General features: G+C 60.1%; 1 protein-coding gene and 1 long non-coding RNA gene across 12 annotated transcripts; one reads left to right on the forward strand and one right to left on the reverse strand.

Annotated features, from left to right (window-relative positions):
- Nucleotides 1-3643: 3643 nt before the first annotated feature.
- Nucleotides 3644-5486, reverse strand: LOC127538270 (uncharacterized). Of its 10 annotated transcripts, none has more exons than XR_007947707.1 (6): nt 5113-5486; nt 4768-4930; nt 4623-4674; nt 4402-4531; nt 3924-4014; nt 3644-3801 (listed from the first exon to the last, which is right to left on the reverse strand). It is a non-coding gene; the product is annotated as an uncharacterized LOC127538270 (long non-coding RNA). The 10 variants fall into 10 exon arrangements; XR_007947700.1 differs by having other exon boundaries at nt 5022-5486; XR_007947708.1 differs by having other exon boundaries at nt 4768-4892; nt 4983-5486.
- Nucleotides 5487-5791: 305 nt separating this feature from the next.
- Nucleotides 5792-15738, forward strand: PICK1 (protein interacting with PRKCA 1). 2 transcript variants are annotated; one of them, XM_051961939.1, is made up of 14 exons: nt 5842-5924; nt 6455-6546; nt 7209-7297; nt 9484-9595; nt 9909-10037; nt 10416-10482; nt 10789-10878; nt 12483-12536; nt 13083-13145; nt 13292-13425; nt 13873-13965; nt 14121-14171; nt 14367-14511; nt 14743-15738. In XM_051961939.1, the coding sequence occupies exons 2-14, from the start codon at nt 6544-6546 to the stop codon at nt 14997-14999; spliced, it is 1287 nt and encodes a 428-aa protein (XP_051817899.1). In that variant the 5' UTR covers nt 5842-5924; nt 6455-6543; the 3' UTR covers nt 15000-15738. The 2 variants fall into 2 exon arrangements, with proteins under 2 accessions (XP_051817898.1, XP_051817899.1); XM_051961938.1 differs by lacking the exon at nt 6455-6546 and having other exon boundaries at nt 5792-5924.
- The last annotated feature ends 47 nt before the right edge of the window (nt 15739-15785 follow it).

Genomic DNA, 15785 nt, shown 5'->3' on the forward strand with positions numbered 1-15785 from the left:
GAAGTATGCATTCATTTAATATACTAAATCTAAAGAATTCAATAATTAATATATCAAATATCTTATATTAAGTATGACACTTTTTTGTCACAGATTATAACATTTTATTAATGCCTCAATTCTATTAATTTTCTTTTTTTTAAATCTCCATTTACAGTAAAGACTATGTTTAACTAAGACTAGATTGATCAGATAGGCAGGTAGGTGGCGCAGTGGAGAGAAAACTGGATTTAGAGTTTAAGATCTGAGGTCAAATTTGACCTGACATTACTAGCTATGTGACTTTGGACAAGTCCCTCAGCCTGTTTCCTTAGCTATAAAACATGACCTTGTGAAGATCAAATAAAATAATGTATGCAGAGTGCCTTGGCTATAAAAACATGAGTTATTTTTTTTTCTTATTAAAGATTTTTATTTTTAAAACATAGGTACAGATCATTTTTCAACACTGACCCTTGCAAAACCTTGTGTTCCAAATTTTCCCCTCCTTCCCCCACCCCTCCCCTAGATGGCAAATAATCCAATAAATGTTAAACAAAACATGAGTTATTTCTTAGAATGTCCAGCCCCAAAGGGTCCGTAGGGATAATCTAGGCTGTGTTATTAAAAACATGGTTAATAACATTTCGAAACGGAAGGAGCAATTCCCAAGAGCCATTGGCTTCACCAATGGATCATGGCAACCTAATCTCATTTCTTCTTTTGACAGGGATATTAGACTTCTGAAGATGGGAGTAGGTAGTTTTCTACTAAGTTTAGGGAAAACACATCTTAAGTCTCCCGTGTTATTCTTCTGGCCAAATTGGCCAGACACAGTGCTATCATTTTGGTTCAGTGTCACTGTTTGGACACGTCCTACCGTTTACTTCTTAATAACTCGGACAAGCAGATGGCCTGCTTATCCAATTTGCCGATTACACAAAACTAAAATAATTAACAGATTAGATCACAATCAGGCTCGAAAGGACTTTGACCAGATAGAAAAGAAGGCCAAATCCAATGCAATAAAAATGAACAAGAGTAAAGAGAAAGGCTTCCCTGGGTAAATATAAATAAAAATGAGCTTCTTTTAGTATACCGTGATCAGGAAGTGTGGCTGTAGAGCAGTTCATTTGAAGACATGGAGGTTTTAGTGGACATGTTTGATATGGCACAGGAAGCCAGAAAGCTAAGGCGATCGTAGGCTTTAGTGAGGTAGTGTCCAGAATAAGAGAGGTGGCAGTACTGCTATATTTGAACATCCAGAGGAGGGTGACCAGAAGATGGGACCAAGAGTTCATGCTATTTGGATGAAGTGAAGGAACTGGAGAAGTTTACATGATGAGACAATCTAAAGTACAAGAGAATTTTAATTTTTTTTTTCTGCTTGGCTCCAGATGCGTTCTATAGAGCAACCAAACCTTAGAATTCCCAATATCCTTCAAATTGCAGTTCAAAGGCTTATGGATTCCCCCATGGATTGGTGCCTTTCTCTGCAAAAAAAAAAAAAAAAAAAAAAAAAAAATTACCTAGTATATGGAAATGGCAGATGGAGACTTCAACTTAAAAGAGCTGGATTTAAGTCTCCCTTCTGATACAAACTGGTTGCCTAACTCTTGAGTAATTCATTGAACTTCTCAAGGCTCTATGACCCCGTTTCAGAGAAGGTGCCATTTGAATCCTACAGGTCGTTTCCTCATCTGGGAGTTCCCCATAGCAGGGTTGCCAATGAAACTTCCGCATTAAAATTGGGATGACTCTTTCCTACAATGAGATGATTGAGGCCAGTTCCAATGATCTTATGATGAAGAGAGCCATCTACCCCCAGAGAGAGGTCTGTGGGAACTGAGTGTGGATCACAACATAACATTCTCACTCTTTTTGTTTGCTTTTGTTTTCTTATTCATTTCCCTTTTTAATCTGATTTTTCTTGGGCAGCATGATAATTGTATGCTTACATGTGTTGGATTTAACATATTTTGACATGTATGACAAATATTGGATTGCTTGCCATCTAGGGGAGGGAGTGGGGGGGGAAGGAGGGAAAATTTGGAACACAAGGCTATGCAAGGGTCAATGATGAAAAATTATCTGTGCATGTTTTTTTTTAAAATAACTTTTTGACAGAACCCATGCCTGAGTAATTTTTTACATTATCCCTTACACTCACGTCTGTTCTGATTTTTCCCCTCCCTCCCTCCACCCCCTTCCCTAGATGGCAAGCAGTCCTTTACATGTTAAATAGGTTACAGTATATCCTAGATACAATCTATGTGTGCAGAACCGAAGTTCTCTTGTTGCACAGGGAGAATTGGATTCAGAAGGTAGAAAAAACCCAGGAAGAAAAACAAAAATGCAAGCAGTTTATATTCATCTCCCAGTGTTCTTTCTTTGGGTGTAGCTGCTTCTGTCCATCTTTGATCAATTAAAGCTCTCTTTATCAAAGAGATCCACTTCCATCAGAATACATCCTCAAACAGTATCGTTGTTGAGGTATATAATGATCTCCTGGTTCTGCTCATTTCACTCAGCATCAGTTCATGTAAGTCCCTCCAGTCCTCTCTGTATTCATCCTGCTGGTCGTTTCTTACAGAACAATAATGTTCCATAACGTTCACATACCACAATTTACTCAGCCATTCTCCAATGGATGGGCATCCATTCATTTTGCAGCTTCTGGCCACTACAAACAGGGCTGCCACAAACATTTTGGCACATACGGGTCCCTTTCCCTTCTTTATTTTCTCTTTGGGGTATAAGCCCAGTAGAAACACTTGTGCATGTTTTGAAAATAAAAAGTTCTAATTTTAAAAAAGAGAGATAACTATGGTTTTGATACCTAAACTCAGGAGAGACAAAGGATATAAATTATAAAGCAATATAACTAGTGAATATTTTAAAAACGTATTTATATTATTTATGACAAAAATGTAATTGGGAAATGTTTAATAAAATGTGTTAAGGTTTTCTAAATCAATATGTGGCTATACCAATTGCTATGTGTCTGACAGTAATGAAATCACCAGTCCAGTCCCTATTTTTAAATACTGCTAAGATCACATGCTGTGCCCCCCAAGAGAACTTAAGCTCTTGCAGAGCAGAGACTTTGCTCGGGCTTTGCACCCCAGCTCACTGCCCAGGGGCTTCAGAGCTGTGCAACGTTGGCGGGAGTTCCAGAGAAGTAGCTTTGGGCTTTAGTGCAGAGAACGCTCCTAATGATCACAACTAGCCCGAGATGGAAAGGGGACGCTTTGGAAGGTAGGGAGATCCCCCTGGGGAGGTCTTTGGCAGAAGGCAGCGGGAAGGTTCAAATTCCCTCAGGTGTGTGTTAGCCCAGGCCCTCCCTTCCCAGAACATTCTTTTGGACTGAAGAGAGTCGAGTTCAAAGATCCATTTCAGAGATGAAGAAACTGAGGCTCAGAGATGAAAAATGGCTGGTCCTAAGTAAATACCTGCTTATACAAGGGGGTCCCCACCACGCCAGGCACCTCAAGACCTGGAGCTTTTCCTATTTGGAGCCAAGCCTCTCTGGCTCCTTGAGTCCCCCTCCTCACCTCGGGCAGGGGTTCTCCCTGCCCCTTTGGCCTCCCATCTCGAGGGAGTCTCTTCCTGCACCTCTCCTCCACACCCCGGAGCTGGGGGTCTCTCCTTGTGCTCTCCCCTCCCATCTCGGGCGGGTGTCTCTCTCTATATCCCCTCCCCTCTCGGGCCTCTGCCTGTACTTCCCCTCACCTCAGGCCGGGTCTCTCTCTGTGCCCCGCTTCCCGCACCTGTGGCCTTCCTTCCATCTCGGGCCCGGCCTCTGCCTGTACTTCCCCTCACCTCGGGCCCGGGTCTCTCTCTGTGCCTCCCTTCCCGCACCTGTGGCCTTTCTTCCATCTCGGGCGGGTGTCTCTATATTCCCTCCCCTCTCATCTCGGGCCTCTGCCTGTACTTTCTCTCACCTCGGGCCCGGGTCTCTCTCTGTGCCCCGCTTCCCGCACCTGTGGCCTTCCTTCCATCTCAGGAGGGGCCTCTCCCTGTACTTTCCCTCACCTCGGCCCGGGTCTCTCTCTGTGCCCCGCTTCCCGCACCTGTGGCCTTCCTTCCATCTCAGGAGGGGCCTCTTCCTGCACCTCTCCTCACCTCGGGCCCGGGTCTCTCTCTGTGCCCCGCTTCCCGCACCTGTGGCCTTCCTTCCATCTCGGGCGGGGCTTCTGCCTGTACTTTCTCTCATCTCGGGCCGGGTCTCTCTCTGTGCCTCCCTTCCCGCACCTGTGGCCTTTCTTCCATCTCGGGCGGGTGTCTCTATATCCCCTCCCCTCTCGGGCCTCTGCCTGTACTTTCTCTCACCTCGGGCCCGGGTCTCTCTCTGTGCCCCGCTTCCCGCACCTGTGGCCTTCCTTCCATCTCGGGAGGGGCCTCTCCCTGTACTTTCCTCACCTCGGGCCCGGGTCTCTCTCTGTGCCCCGCTTCCCGCACCTGTGGCCTTCCTTCCATCTCGGGAGGGGCCTCTCCCTGTACTTCTCCTCACCTCGGGCCCGGGTCTCTCTCTGTGCCCCGCTTCCCGCACCTGTGGCCTTCCTTCCATCTCGGGCGGGGCTTCTGCCTGTACTTTCTCTCATCTCGGGCCCGGGTCTCTCTCTGTGCCCCGCTTCCCGCACCTGTGGCCTTCCTTCCATCTCGGGCCCGGCCTCTGCCTGTACTTCTCCTCACCTCGGGCCGGGTCTCTCTCTGTGCCCCCCTTCCCGCACCTGTGGCCTTCCTTCCATCTCGGGAGGGGCCTCCTCTCCCTGTACTTTCTCTCACCTCGGGCCCGGGTCTCTCTCTGTGCCCCGCTTCCCGCACCTGTGGCCTTCCTTCCATCTCGGGAGGGGCCTCTCCCTGTACTTCCCCTCACCTCGGGCCCGGCCTCTGCCTGTACTTCCCCTCACCTCGGGCCGGGTCTCTCTCTGTGCCCCGCTTCCCGCACCTGTGGCCTTCCTTCCATCTCGGCCGGGGCCTCTGCCTGTACTTCCCCTCACCTCAGGCCCGGGTCTCTCTCTGTGCCCCCCTTCCCGCACCTGTGGCCTTCCTTCCATCTCGGCCGGGGCCTCTGCCTGTACTTCCCCTCACCTCGGGCCCGGGTCTCTCTCTGTGCCCCGCTTCCCGCACCTGTGGCCTTCCTTCCATCTCGGCCGGGGCCTCTGCCTGTACTTCCCCTCACCTCGGGCCCGGGTCTCTCTCTGTGCCCCGCTTCCCGCACCTGTGGCCTTCCTTCCATCTCGGGAAGGAGTCTCTCCCTGCACCTCCTCCCCACCCGAGGGCTAGGGGTATCCTGGCGCTCTCCTTTCCCATCTCCCGCGGGGGTCTCTTCCGCACACACCCCCTCCCCGGCCGGATCCGCCACCGCCCCCCCGCCCCGGCTGCATAATGGAGGGCGCGCCTGGTGACCTCGTGCTCCCTCCCGCCAGACAGTGCCGGACGGAGAGCAGCCACGAGGCCGCACGAGGACACGGCCACAGCAGATCTGATCCGCACGAAGCTTCCCCGAGCCCGATACTATGTCAGCGGCTGGGCTGGCAGAATGCAAGGGCGGGGGGCGGGGGCAAGCCTCTTTGACCCAATCATTTGCTCCCACGATCAGGCAATCTCCATGGCGACGTGGAACTCCCGCCCCCACTTCCGCTCTCTCAGGTGCAGAGGGAGCTCGAGAGGAAACCGGAAATGAGCTGTTCAGGAGGCGGAGGAAATGCTGGAATGAAGGGGAAGGGACTTCCGGCCCCGCCCGGGAAGTGACGCGACAGTCGCGGCCTCAGGCAGGTAGAGCGGCCGGTGACTCCAAGTGCCGACGCGGCCCGAACCCGGCCCGGGCCCCGGGGCGGCCGCCGCTTCCGGGGACAGGCCCCGGGGGGCGGGCGGCGGGGAGACTGAGCTTCCTGTCCGGCAAAAGGAGGCTGAGGTCCGAGTTCATCATCTCCGACGTGGTAAGAAAAAGGGCTCCGCCCCCGCGCGCTGATGGGAACGAGGGGCGGGGCCAGGCGGCGGGGCGGGATTTGAGAGCGAAGGGGCGGGGCCTCTCTGTATTGGCAGGTGGGGTTAGAACGTAAAGCGGGTGGGGCTTGGGCCGGGGGGGAGTGGTCATGGGGCGGGGCTTGTGGGGGCGGGGCATACATGGGGCGGGGTCAACGGTTTGATAGTGAGAGGACTGAGGAGAGGACTGTAGAATCTTGGGGAGAAACTTACAGGGGCGGGGCCTAGGAATGGAGGGCTGGAGCTGAGAGGGGAGGGGCCCTGGGATGGTTGGGCGGGGCTAGAGAAGGGGGCTGGCATGGCGGAACGCCCCTCACCCACCTCCGCATCCTTAGCTGGGGAGAGTTCCCCCCCCAGATTCTGGGACCCTCCTCCTCCTGCCCTCTGCCCCCCATCCTGAGGTTGGGAGAATGGGATGGGAAGCGGATGCATCCCTGGTCAAGTTCCACTCCAACCTCACTGGCTGTCTTACCCTCTACCTCAGTTTCCTCCACTGTCCAGTGGGGATAACAGTAGCACCTCCCTTGCAAGGCTGTTATGAGGATCAGGCCAGCTTAGCACAGTGCCTGGCATATGGTAGGTGCTAGATAAATGCTTATTCCCTTCCCCCTCCCCTGTGTGTAGTTTCCAAAAGCCAAGCACAGTGCCGTGCACACTACAGGAATTTAATAAATGCTTTCTGCATTGCAAACTGTTCCCTGACCCCGGCCTGGAAAAGGGAGGGTCTCACCCGGGACAGGAGCCCGGTCTCCCACGGGATCGTGACCCCAGGAAATCCCGGGGTGTTCATAGAGCGGAGGAGGGGGGCTAAGGGCTCCACACTTCGTAAGGTCCCATGGAGAGCAGAACAGAGTGAAGATTTAAATCCAGGCCTGTGGAGGCCTTCAGTGCATGGAGTAGGGGCTTAATAAGTGCTTGGCTTACTTACCGGTCCTCTGTACTCGGATGCCCACGCACGATCTACGTGCGCTCGACAGGTCGTTTAACATTTCTGAACTCATAGGTAAGCTGTGTCTGAACCAGTGACCTTTGAGGTCCTTTTCTACTTGAAATTGTCTTAAGTCAGGTTGTACAGGAAGGAAGGGGCTGCTCGCAGATGTGAGCAGGGGCTGCTGGGAAGGGGAGGGGACCGGGGCGCCCCCCCGGCCCTGCAGAGGCGCTGAGGAGCTGGGGCCTGCCACGCACCGGGAGAGAAAGGGACGGAGCCTCAGGAGCCTCCGGTCCTCCTTCCCCCACAGAACTGGACGATCGGCCTTCGGGGCCAGCCTGTCCCAAACTTTGGGATCATGTTTGCTGACATGGATTATGACATCGAGGAGGATAAGCTGTGAGTACCCCGAGGCGCGCCCTCCTGGAGGATGGGGAGTGAGGGAAGGGCCTCGAGTCCCTGCCCTGGGGAAGGGAGTGGGCCAGTGCGGGCCTGGAGAGCAGAAGTCCGGCCGGGCCTGCTCGCTCCCCGCTCAGGGCGGCATTCAGTCGGGCGGGGTTTGTGTGCCCCAGAGGGCAGCCGCAGCCGCCCTGGGGGGGGGGGGCGTCAGGGAAGGCGGCCCAAGGGCTTGTCCAGAAGTGGCCCGACCTGGGGCTGCCTGCGAGGTGAGGGCCGGGAGACTCTCCAGCACAGCCCCTCAGGTAGCCGTGGGGCTGGAGTCGCTCTCAGGAGGAAGGCCTGAAGGGGCAGGGGCCATCTTCCCTAGCCCCCCGAGCAGCGCGAAGGCCGCTCCCCCACGGCGCTGCAGTGCAGGGCTCTCAGTGGGATCTCTGTGTGAGCCCCCTGGGGCTCTCTTGGCAGAGAGACGGACTGGCTTGTCATGCCCTTCCCCTGCTCATCTGACAGATGTGACATGTTTAGGGTCACACGGCTAGTGATTGGCTGAGGCCGGAGAGAGAGGCTGAGGCTCCCTGCCTCCAGAGCCAGCGCTCCGGGGCGCCCCTTAGCGGCCTCTCCTCCCCCAGCCGGAAGGAGAAAACACCGAGGTGGTTGTGCCCGCCCCCTTCTCCCGGCACCTCCCTGCCCACTCCCAGCTCTCCCTCCCAGGGGCCCTCACCTTCCTCCTCTGTAACCAGGCGGGGAAGATCTCCGGGGTCCTCACTCCCTCTTATTTTCTGAATGCATTTTTATTTCATTAAACATTTCCCATTTACGTGTAAAAGTTTTCTAACGCTCACTTTTTTAAAATTTTGAGTCCCCTTCTCTCCCCTCACCCCCCCTTCCCCTTGAGAAGGCAAACAGTGCACGGCTTAGACCTTTGATCATTCCCATATCGGCCATAATGCAGACAGTAGGAAACCCAAACAGAGGGAGAAAGTCGGAGTCTTTGCAGCCTCGGCCCAAGCAGGCACAGAGCGCGTGGGTCCGAGGGCCCTTGTGTTTGTCTATCGAGGCGGGAGAGGGACGTGGCTGGCATTTGCGCTTGGCTCTGACCCAGGGGTTTCAGGTTGTGGGAGCAGCGGGCGGTGGGCTAAGGCCGGCAGGGACGGCCTCTCAGCTCCCCGACCCGGGGCTGCTGCCCCGAGCGAGCCTCCCAGGGGAGCCTCCCCCCAGCAGCCGCGAGTGTCCTGGTCCCTGCTGCCTCTGGCCATCTCGGCTGCTCCCCAGCTGCTGGGGCAGTGATGGGGGCCCTGTTGCCCCCCCTGTGAGCATGCAGGCTTTGTGAGGTCGGGGCCGGCTTCACCCCTGCTGCTGTATCCCAGGGCCCGGCTCAGGGCCAGGCCCAGGCCAGTCACTCCACAAATGCTTGATGATTGATTGATCGATTAATAGTTGGCTGGCCCTCATCAAGCATTTACTCAGCACTTACTCCGGGCTTGGAGGGCCACAGAGTTCAGAGATGCACCGGAACGCCATTTCTCGTTACTATAAGATTTTAAGATTTACAAAGTCTTTTGCTCACAACAACCTTTTGAGGTGGGTAGTGCCGAGGTCATCACCCCATTGCAGGAGGGACCCTGGGGTTCAGGCCCCCGGGGGCGGTGGGGGGAAAACTTGAAGCCGGCTTCCCTGAGGCCAGAGCCTGCTCCATCGCGGTGCCCCGGTCTCACGGCCCGGTCCCTGCTGTGGTCCGCTAGGGAGTCGCACGGCTTGTGGCCGCTTGGCCCTGGAGGGAATGGGAAGGGGCCCTGAGCTAGGAGACGGGCTCCCCCCGTCAGCCGTCCGGGGCCCAGAGAGCTCTGGGAGCTTCCCGGGAAGCCTCATCCGGGAGAAGGCCAGGCTCCCGTGGGCCCTCCTGGGCCCTGGGGCCTCCTCCTCTCCCCAAGCCTCTGACTTAATCTCTGCCATGCCCGGGTCTGTCCCATGGCCTGGGAGGTGGGAAGGGCTCTGTGGGGGATGAATCAGGGAAGACTTCCTGGAGCCCAGGATTTGGGGTAAGAGAGGGTGTTGTGGGCAGGGCCTCCCCGGCCCCATTTCTCCCTCCTCTCCCCTCTCTCAGATGGGGGGGGGCCCTGGGGCCCCGGGGAGCCGTGGCTTTGGGGGCTCCTCCCTGCCCTCATCGCCTTCTCCTTCCCCGTGTCTAGTGGCATCCCCACAGTGCCCGGGACCGTGACGCTGCAGAAGGATTCCCAGAACCTGATCGGGATCAGCATCGGGGGCGGGGCCCTGTACTGCCCCTGCCTCTACATCGTCCAGGTACGGGGCCTTGGGGGGGGTCATTAGGAATGAGTTTGTATTGCTCAGGACTTTTCTTGCCAAATTCCCAAGCGCCCCAATGTTTTGTGGGGGCTGAGCCAGGAAACTGCCATATCCCATGGGAGGCTCCCCTTGGGACCACGTACTTGGACAGACAGGTTTGCGCGGGCCGCCCTCACCCCAGCCCCTCCCTTTGCTCCCCTCCCGGCCTCTCTCACGGCCCCCTGGGAGTCGCTGAAAGGAGGCGGGGGAGGGGCGGCAGGGCCGCTTGAAAGGGGGTTTGGCCCCTCAGCAGGCCGCCCCTCCCCCGCAGGTGTTCGACAACACCCCCGCAGCCATCGATGGCACCGTGGCGGCCGGCGATGAGATCACTGGGGTCAATGGGAAATCGGTCAAGGGCAAAACCAAGGTGGAGGTGGCCAAGATGATCCAGGTGGTGAAGGTGAGGGGGAGCCCGGGGGGGCCCGCAGGGAGCCTGGGCCTCCGGTCAGTCAGTGACCGGCCCCTGCGGACCTTGGGCCCGGGCGCGGGAAGATCGGGGGGAGGGGGGCGAGCCTCCTGCAGTTGTTCCACAACCACTTTACAAGTGTCTGGAGGGCTGGGCAATGGTGAGCATTAGTAAGCTCCTACTGCGTACCAGGCGCTGTGCTAAGGGCCGGGACACAAAGGCAGGCAGAAAACGGGGCCCGTCCTCAGGGAGCTCCCGGGCTGCCGGGGAGACGTGGTGCCGAGGCATGGAGCACGGAGGGAGGCCCCGGCCTAACCCTCACCCTGGAAGTGCCTGGCGCGGCCCCCGACCCTGCCCTGCGCTTTCTTCCAGGGAGAGGTGACAATTCACTACAACAAGCTCCAAGCTGACCCCAAGCAGGGCAGGTCCCTGGACATTGGTGAGCAAGCCCGCCCCGGGGCAAGGGTCACGGGCACCGGGCTTCAGGCTTTGGCCCACAGCCCCTCCCCAGAGGGGCCCTGATCCCCCCGGCCCCCTGACTTCCCGGGGCAGACCTGCGGGGGAGGGGGCCCCACCGCACATGGGAATGGGAGAATTGGCAGATGGAGACAAAAGGCACCGGGGTCTCAGCCGAGACCACCCCTGTGAGTGAGGGCGGGGCCGCCCCGCAGAGCCCCAGCCCCGTCCCCATCCGCGGGCCTGGGGCGCCGGGGGCACTGAGCACCAACCCCTCTCCCGTCTCCAGTTTTGAAGAAGGTGAAACATCGGCTGGTGGAGAACATGAGCTCGGGGACGGCGGACGCGCTGGGCCTGAGCCGGGCCATCCTGTGCAACGGTGAGCTGCGCCCGCTCGGGGGGTCGGGGGGACCAGGGTCCCCGAGCCTTCCTGGGCTCCTCAGGCACTGGGGCCTGTGGGAAAATGGGGCTGCTGAGACAGCTCGCCCAGTCACCAGCCCCGGGGCCTGCGTCCTTCCTGCCCCCCGGGCTGTCGGGCTCGGCTGCAGGGGGCTCTGGGCTGCGGGCACCTGGGCCTCTTGGTGCCTCCTGGCCGCCGTCCTGGCCCTTCCCTGAGAGCCCAGGCTGGGCTGGGGGGTCTGGGAGCCCTGGGGGCTGTGCCCAGCTACTCTCTCCCTCCCCCCCTCCCCCGACTCTGTCTCTGTCTTTCCCCCTCTCTCCCATACACGTCCACATAGAAAAGTGTCGCTGGTGGCGGGGCCCGTTCCAAACGCCGTCTAAACGCGAGGCCGCTATTTTTGCCTCTTCTGGCTATAAATTCTTGTTGCCGTAGTTACCACAAAATTAGAACTGGTTGTTGTGGGCAGGTTTTGTAGTTTTTTTTAAACTTGCCAGCTCTTTTCCCTCTGCCTGCCCCCAAAATAGAGTTTCTAAAATGAGACCGTCACGACGTCCCGTGACCCAGCTTGGGGGCCGGGCACTGGCACCCGCCCCACCTCCCCGTGCCCGCTCTGCTGGGGAGCCCGAGGCCCGGGGGCCCGCTCCCTCTGGCCCTTAGTGAGGTCCCAGCCAGGGCTCCCCCCGGCCCACCTTAGATGGCGCGGCCCAGACCTTCTGCTGGTTTCAGACACTCATTTAGCATCGCCTGCATGCAGAGAGCTGCCGGGCACTGCAGGAGGCTGCAGAATCACAACCTTCCCATTTTACTGAGGAGGAGACTGAGGCACAGGGATCAGGAAGGGACTTCAGGCCAGGCTGTCTCCCCCAGGTCCAGCTTCTCTCTCTGCCATACTGCGGGTTACCCAATAAGGGCGTGTTAAGCACTTACTGTATACTGGGGGACAAAGGTGAAGGGAATGGGCGCTGGGTTGATTTAGGGGGGCGTTGTTGAGCAGGAGCAAACATGTAGGAGAGTCAGGATAAGCCTTGTGAAGGAGGGGGCCCTCGGGAGGGCTTGGGGTACTCGGGGTGGGGCTGAGGAGGGAGAGGTACCGGAGTGCGCTGAGCCTTCCTGGCCGGAACCGAGCTTTTGTGAAAGGGGGAACGATGCGTCGTCAGCGCGGGGACAGTCTGGGCCTGGAGGGAGCCGCGGGGGGAGGGGCTTGTGGGACTGTGCTCTGAGGCAGGCGTGGGCTGGGGGGCTCAGGGACCGCTTGGTCTGACCGGGCCGAAGTTGGTGAGAGGGTAAATGTCCAAGCGGAGTCTGCAGAAAGCTCCTGGCCGGGCGGAGCCGGCCTTTACCGGCCTGTGGGGGCGGGGGAGGGGCGGGGCAGGTGTGCGGGAGCCGCTGGGGAGGAGGGAGGCCTGTGAGTGAGCAGCATCCCGGGCCATAGCGCCCCCTGCTGACCGGGGCTGCGCCGGGGCCCTGGAGTCCCAAGCAGAGTCGGCCTCAGCGCCGGGAGTTGGGGCCGTGGCCGGAAGCCCCGTTTTCCCCGGGCCTGGAGGCGGCCGTGGCTGACGCCCCCCCCCGGCTCTCTCCCTCAGATGGGCTGGTGAAAAGGCTGGAAGAGCTGGAGCGGACCGCCGAGCTGTACAAGGGTGAGTGCTGGGAGTGGGGCCGGGGGTGACCTGGGGGAGAGAGCGCCACAAGGGGGCGCTCCTCGGGAAACAGCCTGGGGCCTAACCCTGGCGGGCTCCCTGGAGGTGGCAGCCGGAGCCATGCGCTCTCTTGCCCCTTGGCAGCCCCGGGGGCCACGTCTGCTCCCGAGTGTTTCTCTGAGTTTGCTTCCCTTTCTGTCCCTGTAGTAAGAGTGCAAAGGAAACTCCCCCAGAGACCCCCTCCTCAAGGGAAAATGCCCTCCTGGGAGTGCGGGGGAAAGGCTGGCAGAGAACCAGCCTCTGTGCGGAGATCTGGCAGCAGCCCCGGGAGGCAGCGGGGGACGCCCGCCCCGGGGGGGAGTGCCAGGGCTGCCCCCTGCCCGCCTTTAGCCCTGGGCTTGGGAAGCCGAAGCGCCCCCTCTGCCAGCCCCGCCAGGCCCGGTTGGCCTCTGGGACCGAGCTCCCTCCCCGGCCCGTGACCCCCGTGACCCCCTGGGGGGCGGAGCTCGCAGCGTGTGAGCGGGGCTGCTTCCCGCCCTTCCCCAGGTATGACGGAGCACACCAAGAGCCTGCTGCGGGCCTTCTTCGACTTGTCTCAGACGCACCGAGGTGAGGCCGCCGAGCGGGCCGGGGGGCGCCGGGAGGGACCCGCAGGTGGTCAGCGCGGAGCCTGGCCCGGGGGGCGGGGGCCCACTGTCACCCCCCCATCTGGGGGCACGGGGGGGCACTTCTTCCACGGCCTCCCTGTCGCGCAGCCTTCGGAGACGTCTTTTCGGTGATCGGCGTCCGTGAGCCTCAGCCGGCGGCCAGCGAGGCCTTCGTGAAGTTTGCCGAAGCCCACCGCAGCATCGAGAAGTTCGGGATCCGCCTCCTCAAAACCATCAAGCCCGTAGGTTTGGCCTGGCCCCGGGGAGGGGGGGGGGCCCGACAGGTGCCCATCGGGTGCACTAGGGCAGAGGTCAGAGGGCAGGCTTGGGTCCTCCTTGTTCTGGGGGAGGGCGGCCCCCGGCCCTTCCCGGGCCTGAGACTAGCCCGAGGCCGGAGCCTCCGAGGTGCTCCCTGAGTGCTCGCTGTCCTGCCTCCCCCCGCGGAGTCTGGGAGGACGGCGCTCTCGACGAGTCACTGGAAGTCCCGGGTGGGAACCCTGCTTCTGAGAGCTCCCGGGGAGGCTATGGGACATCTTTAGGAGAGAAGGTGCTGCCGATCCGTGCAGGGAGAGGACGGTCCCCGCCGGAGCTCCCGGGCCCCCAGCCCAGCCTCTGACCGCTCCGGGCCCGGCGGCTTTGGGAGCCCCCTGTCCTCCACCCTGAGCCGCTCTGACGGTCGCTCCCTGCAGATGCTGACGGACCTGAACACGTATCTCAACAAAGCCATCCCCGACACCCGCCTCACCATTAAGAAATACCTGGACGTGAAGTTTGAGTACCTGGTGAGTACCTGGCAGCGCGGGGCCGCCCCTCTGGGAGGCGACCTCGGGCCCCCGGGAGCTCTTTGCCCCGGCTGCCCACGAGGCTTTGGGGAGAGAGGGCCCCTCGTGGGCGGGTGCGGCCTGCCCCTCACCCCGGCCTCCCTTCTCCCCTGCAGTCTTACTGCCTGAAGGTGAAGGAGATGGACGACGAGGAATACAGCTGCATCGTGAGTGCCCGCCCCGGCCCCGCTGCTGCCCCCCCCCCCCCCCAGGGGTCCGGGCCCTCAGGGCCCCACAGACTGAGCTCTTCCCTCCCCTGGCCACGCACTCCTCCATGTCAGGCGGGGGTGGGGCCGGATCACACACCTCCCTGCCCGTGGGCCCCCCCGCGCCCTCTGACCCGAGAGTCCCCTCCCCCGCAGGCCCTGGGGGAGCCCCTGTACCGCGTGAGCACCGGCAACTACGAGTACCGCCTCATCCTGCGGTGCCGCCAGGAGGCCCGCACGCGCTTCGCCAAGATGAGGAAGGACGTGCTGGAGAAGATTGAGCTGTTGGACCAGAAACACGGTGAGGGGGGTGGGGGGACACCCACGGCCTGGCGCTCCTGCCCTTCCGTGCCCCCCACCCCAAGGCCACCGGCCGTCAGGGCTCGGTCCAGGAACACTGTAGGGCGGTGGGCTCCCCGTCAGAGTCGGGCCGGCAGGGCTGGAAGGGTAGGCCGGCGAGTGGGGGCCGTCGGGGGGCAGCTAGGGCACGACAGGGGATGACCAGGAAGCTGACGCTCCCCCTCCCCCCCAGTCCAGGACATCGTGTTCCAGCTCCAGCGTTTCGTGTCCACCATGTCCAAGTACTACGACGACTGCTACGCGGCCTTGCGGGACGCCGACGTCTTCCCCATCGAGGTGGACCTGGCCCGGACCACCCTGGCCTACGGCCAGAAGGACCTGTACACGGAGGAGGAGGAGGACGAGGGGGCGGCCGCCCCGGGAGAGGCCCGGGGGCCCCGAGACTCCCAGGAGGAGAACGGCGAGAAGCTCATAGACATGCCCGAGTGACCTCCCGGAGCCCCAGGTGGGGTGCGGGGCTGCTGCGGGGGGGGCCGGGAGGGGACCCCTGGACCGACCGCCCGAGGTGACTGATAAAGACCCGCTGGTGTGGGGGCTGCCGTCTCATCTCTGCTCCTCCGTCCCAGACCGGGGGGGGACCCAGCCGCAGTGTCCCCCTCCACCGGCCCGGCTGTGGCTCCCCCCGGGACCCCCAGTCATTACCCATCTAGTGTCTCCTCCCCAGCTGGGGGGAGAAGGGAAGGAGAGAAAAAGACCCGTCCCAAGGATGAGGCCGGGCAAGGGGCCGAGCCCCAACCCGCTTTGCATCTCCTGAGCTGCCCTCAGGGAGGGGCCTCCTCCCTCCCCCCTGCCCTAATCTGGCCCCCCTCCCAGTTTCTGGTCCTCCCTGGCAGGCCTGGGGGAGGAGGTAGAGGCCAGACCCCCTCCACTGCCGGGGGCCAGGCCCGCCTTTCCCACCCTACTTGCCCCCAAAGCAGCTGGGGGGGGGCAGCTTCACTTGGCTTTCCCCCACTACTCTTTGAAACTGGGTCTCCTCTAACGTGGGCCAGCCCCCCAAGGTTCTGCTGTGGGATGGGGGTGACCAGACCTCACACTCAGGGGCGTCCCTTATTTATTCGGCTCCCCCCGGCCCTCCGCTTGTGCTCTGGGGCTCCGGTGCCTTGGGCTGGGGCCGGGGAGGGGGCCGGGGGTTGGGAATCCTGTACTTAATAAAGAGAAAGCTGCATTATGACTTTTCAGTGACTGCCCCTGCCGGGCTCAGTGAGGGCCTCTGGA

The sequence above is a fragment of the Antechinus flavipes genome, chromosome 5 (assembly GCF_016432865.1).
Source record: "Antechinus flavipes isolate AdamAnt ecotype Samford, QLD, Australia chromosome 5, AdamAnt_v2, whole genome shotgun sequence".
In the NCBI taxonomy this organism is placed as follows: Eukaryota; Metazoa; Chordata; class Mammalia; order Dasyuromorphia; family Dasyuridae; genus Antechinus; species Antechinus flavipes.

Excerpts from the sequence above, each read along its gene's own strand:
- PICK1 (XM_051961939.1), top strand. Across the intron at positions 12,537-13,082 it reads GACCGCCGAGCTGTACAAGG|GTATGACGGAGCACACCAAG; the intron begins GTGAGTGCTGGG and ends GCCCTTCCCCAG. Across the intron at positions 13,146-13,291 it reads CTTGTCTCAGACGCACCGAG|CCTTCGGAGACGTCTTTTCG; the intron begins GTGAGGCCGCCG and ends CCTGTCGCGCAG.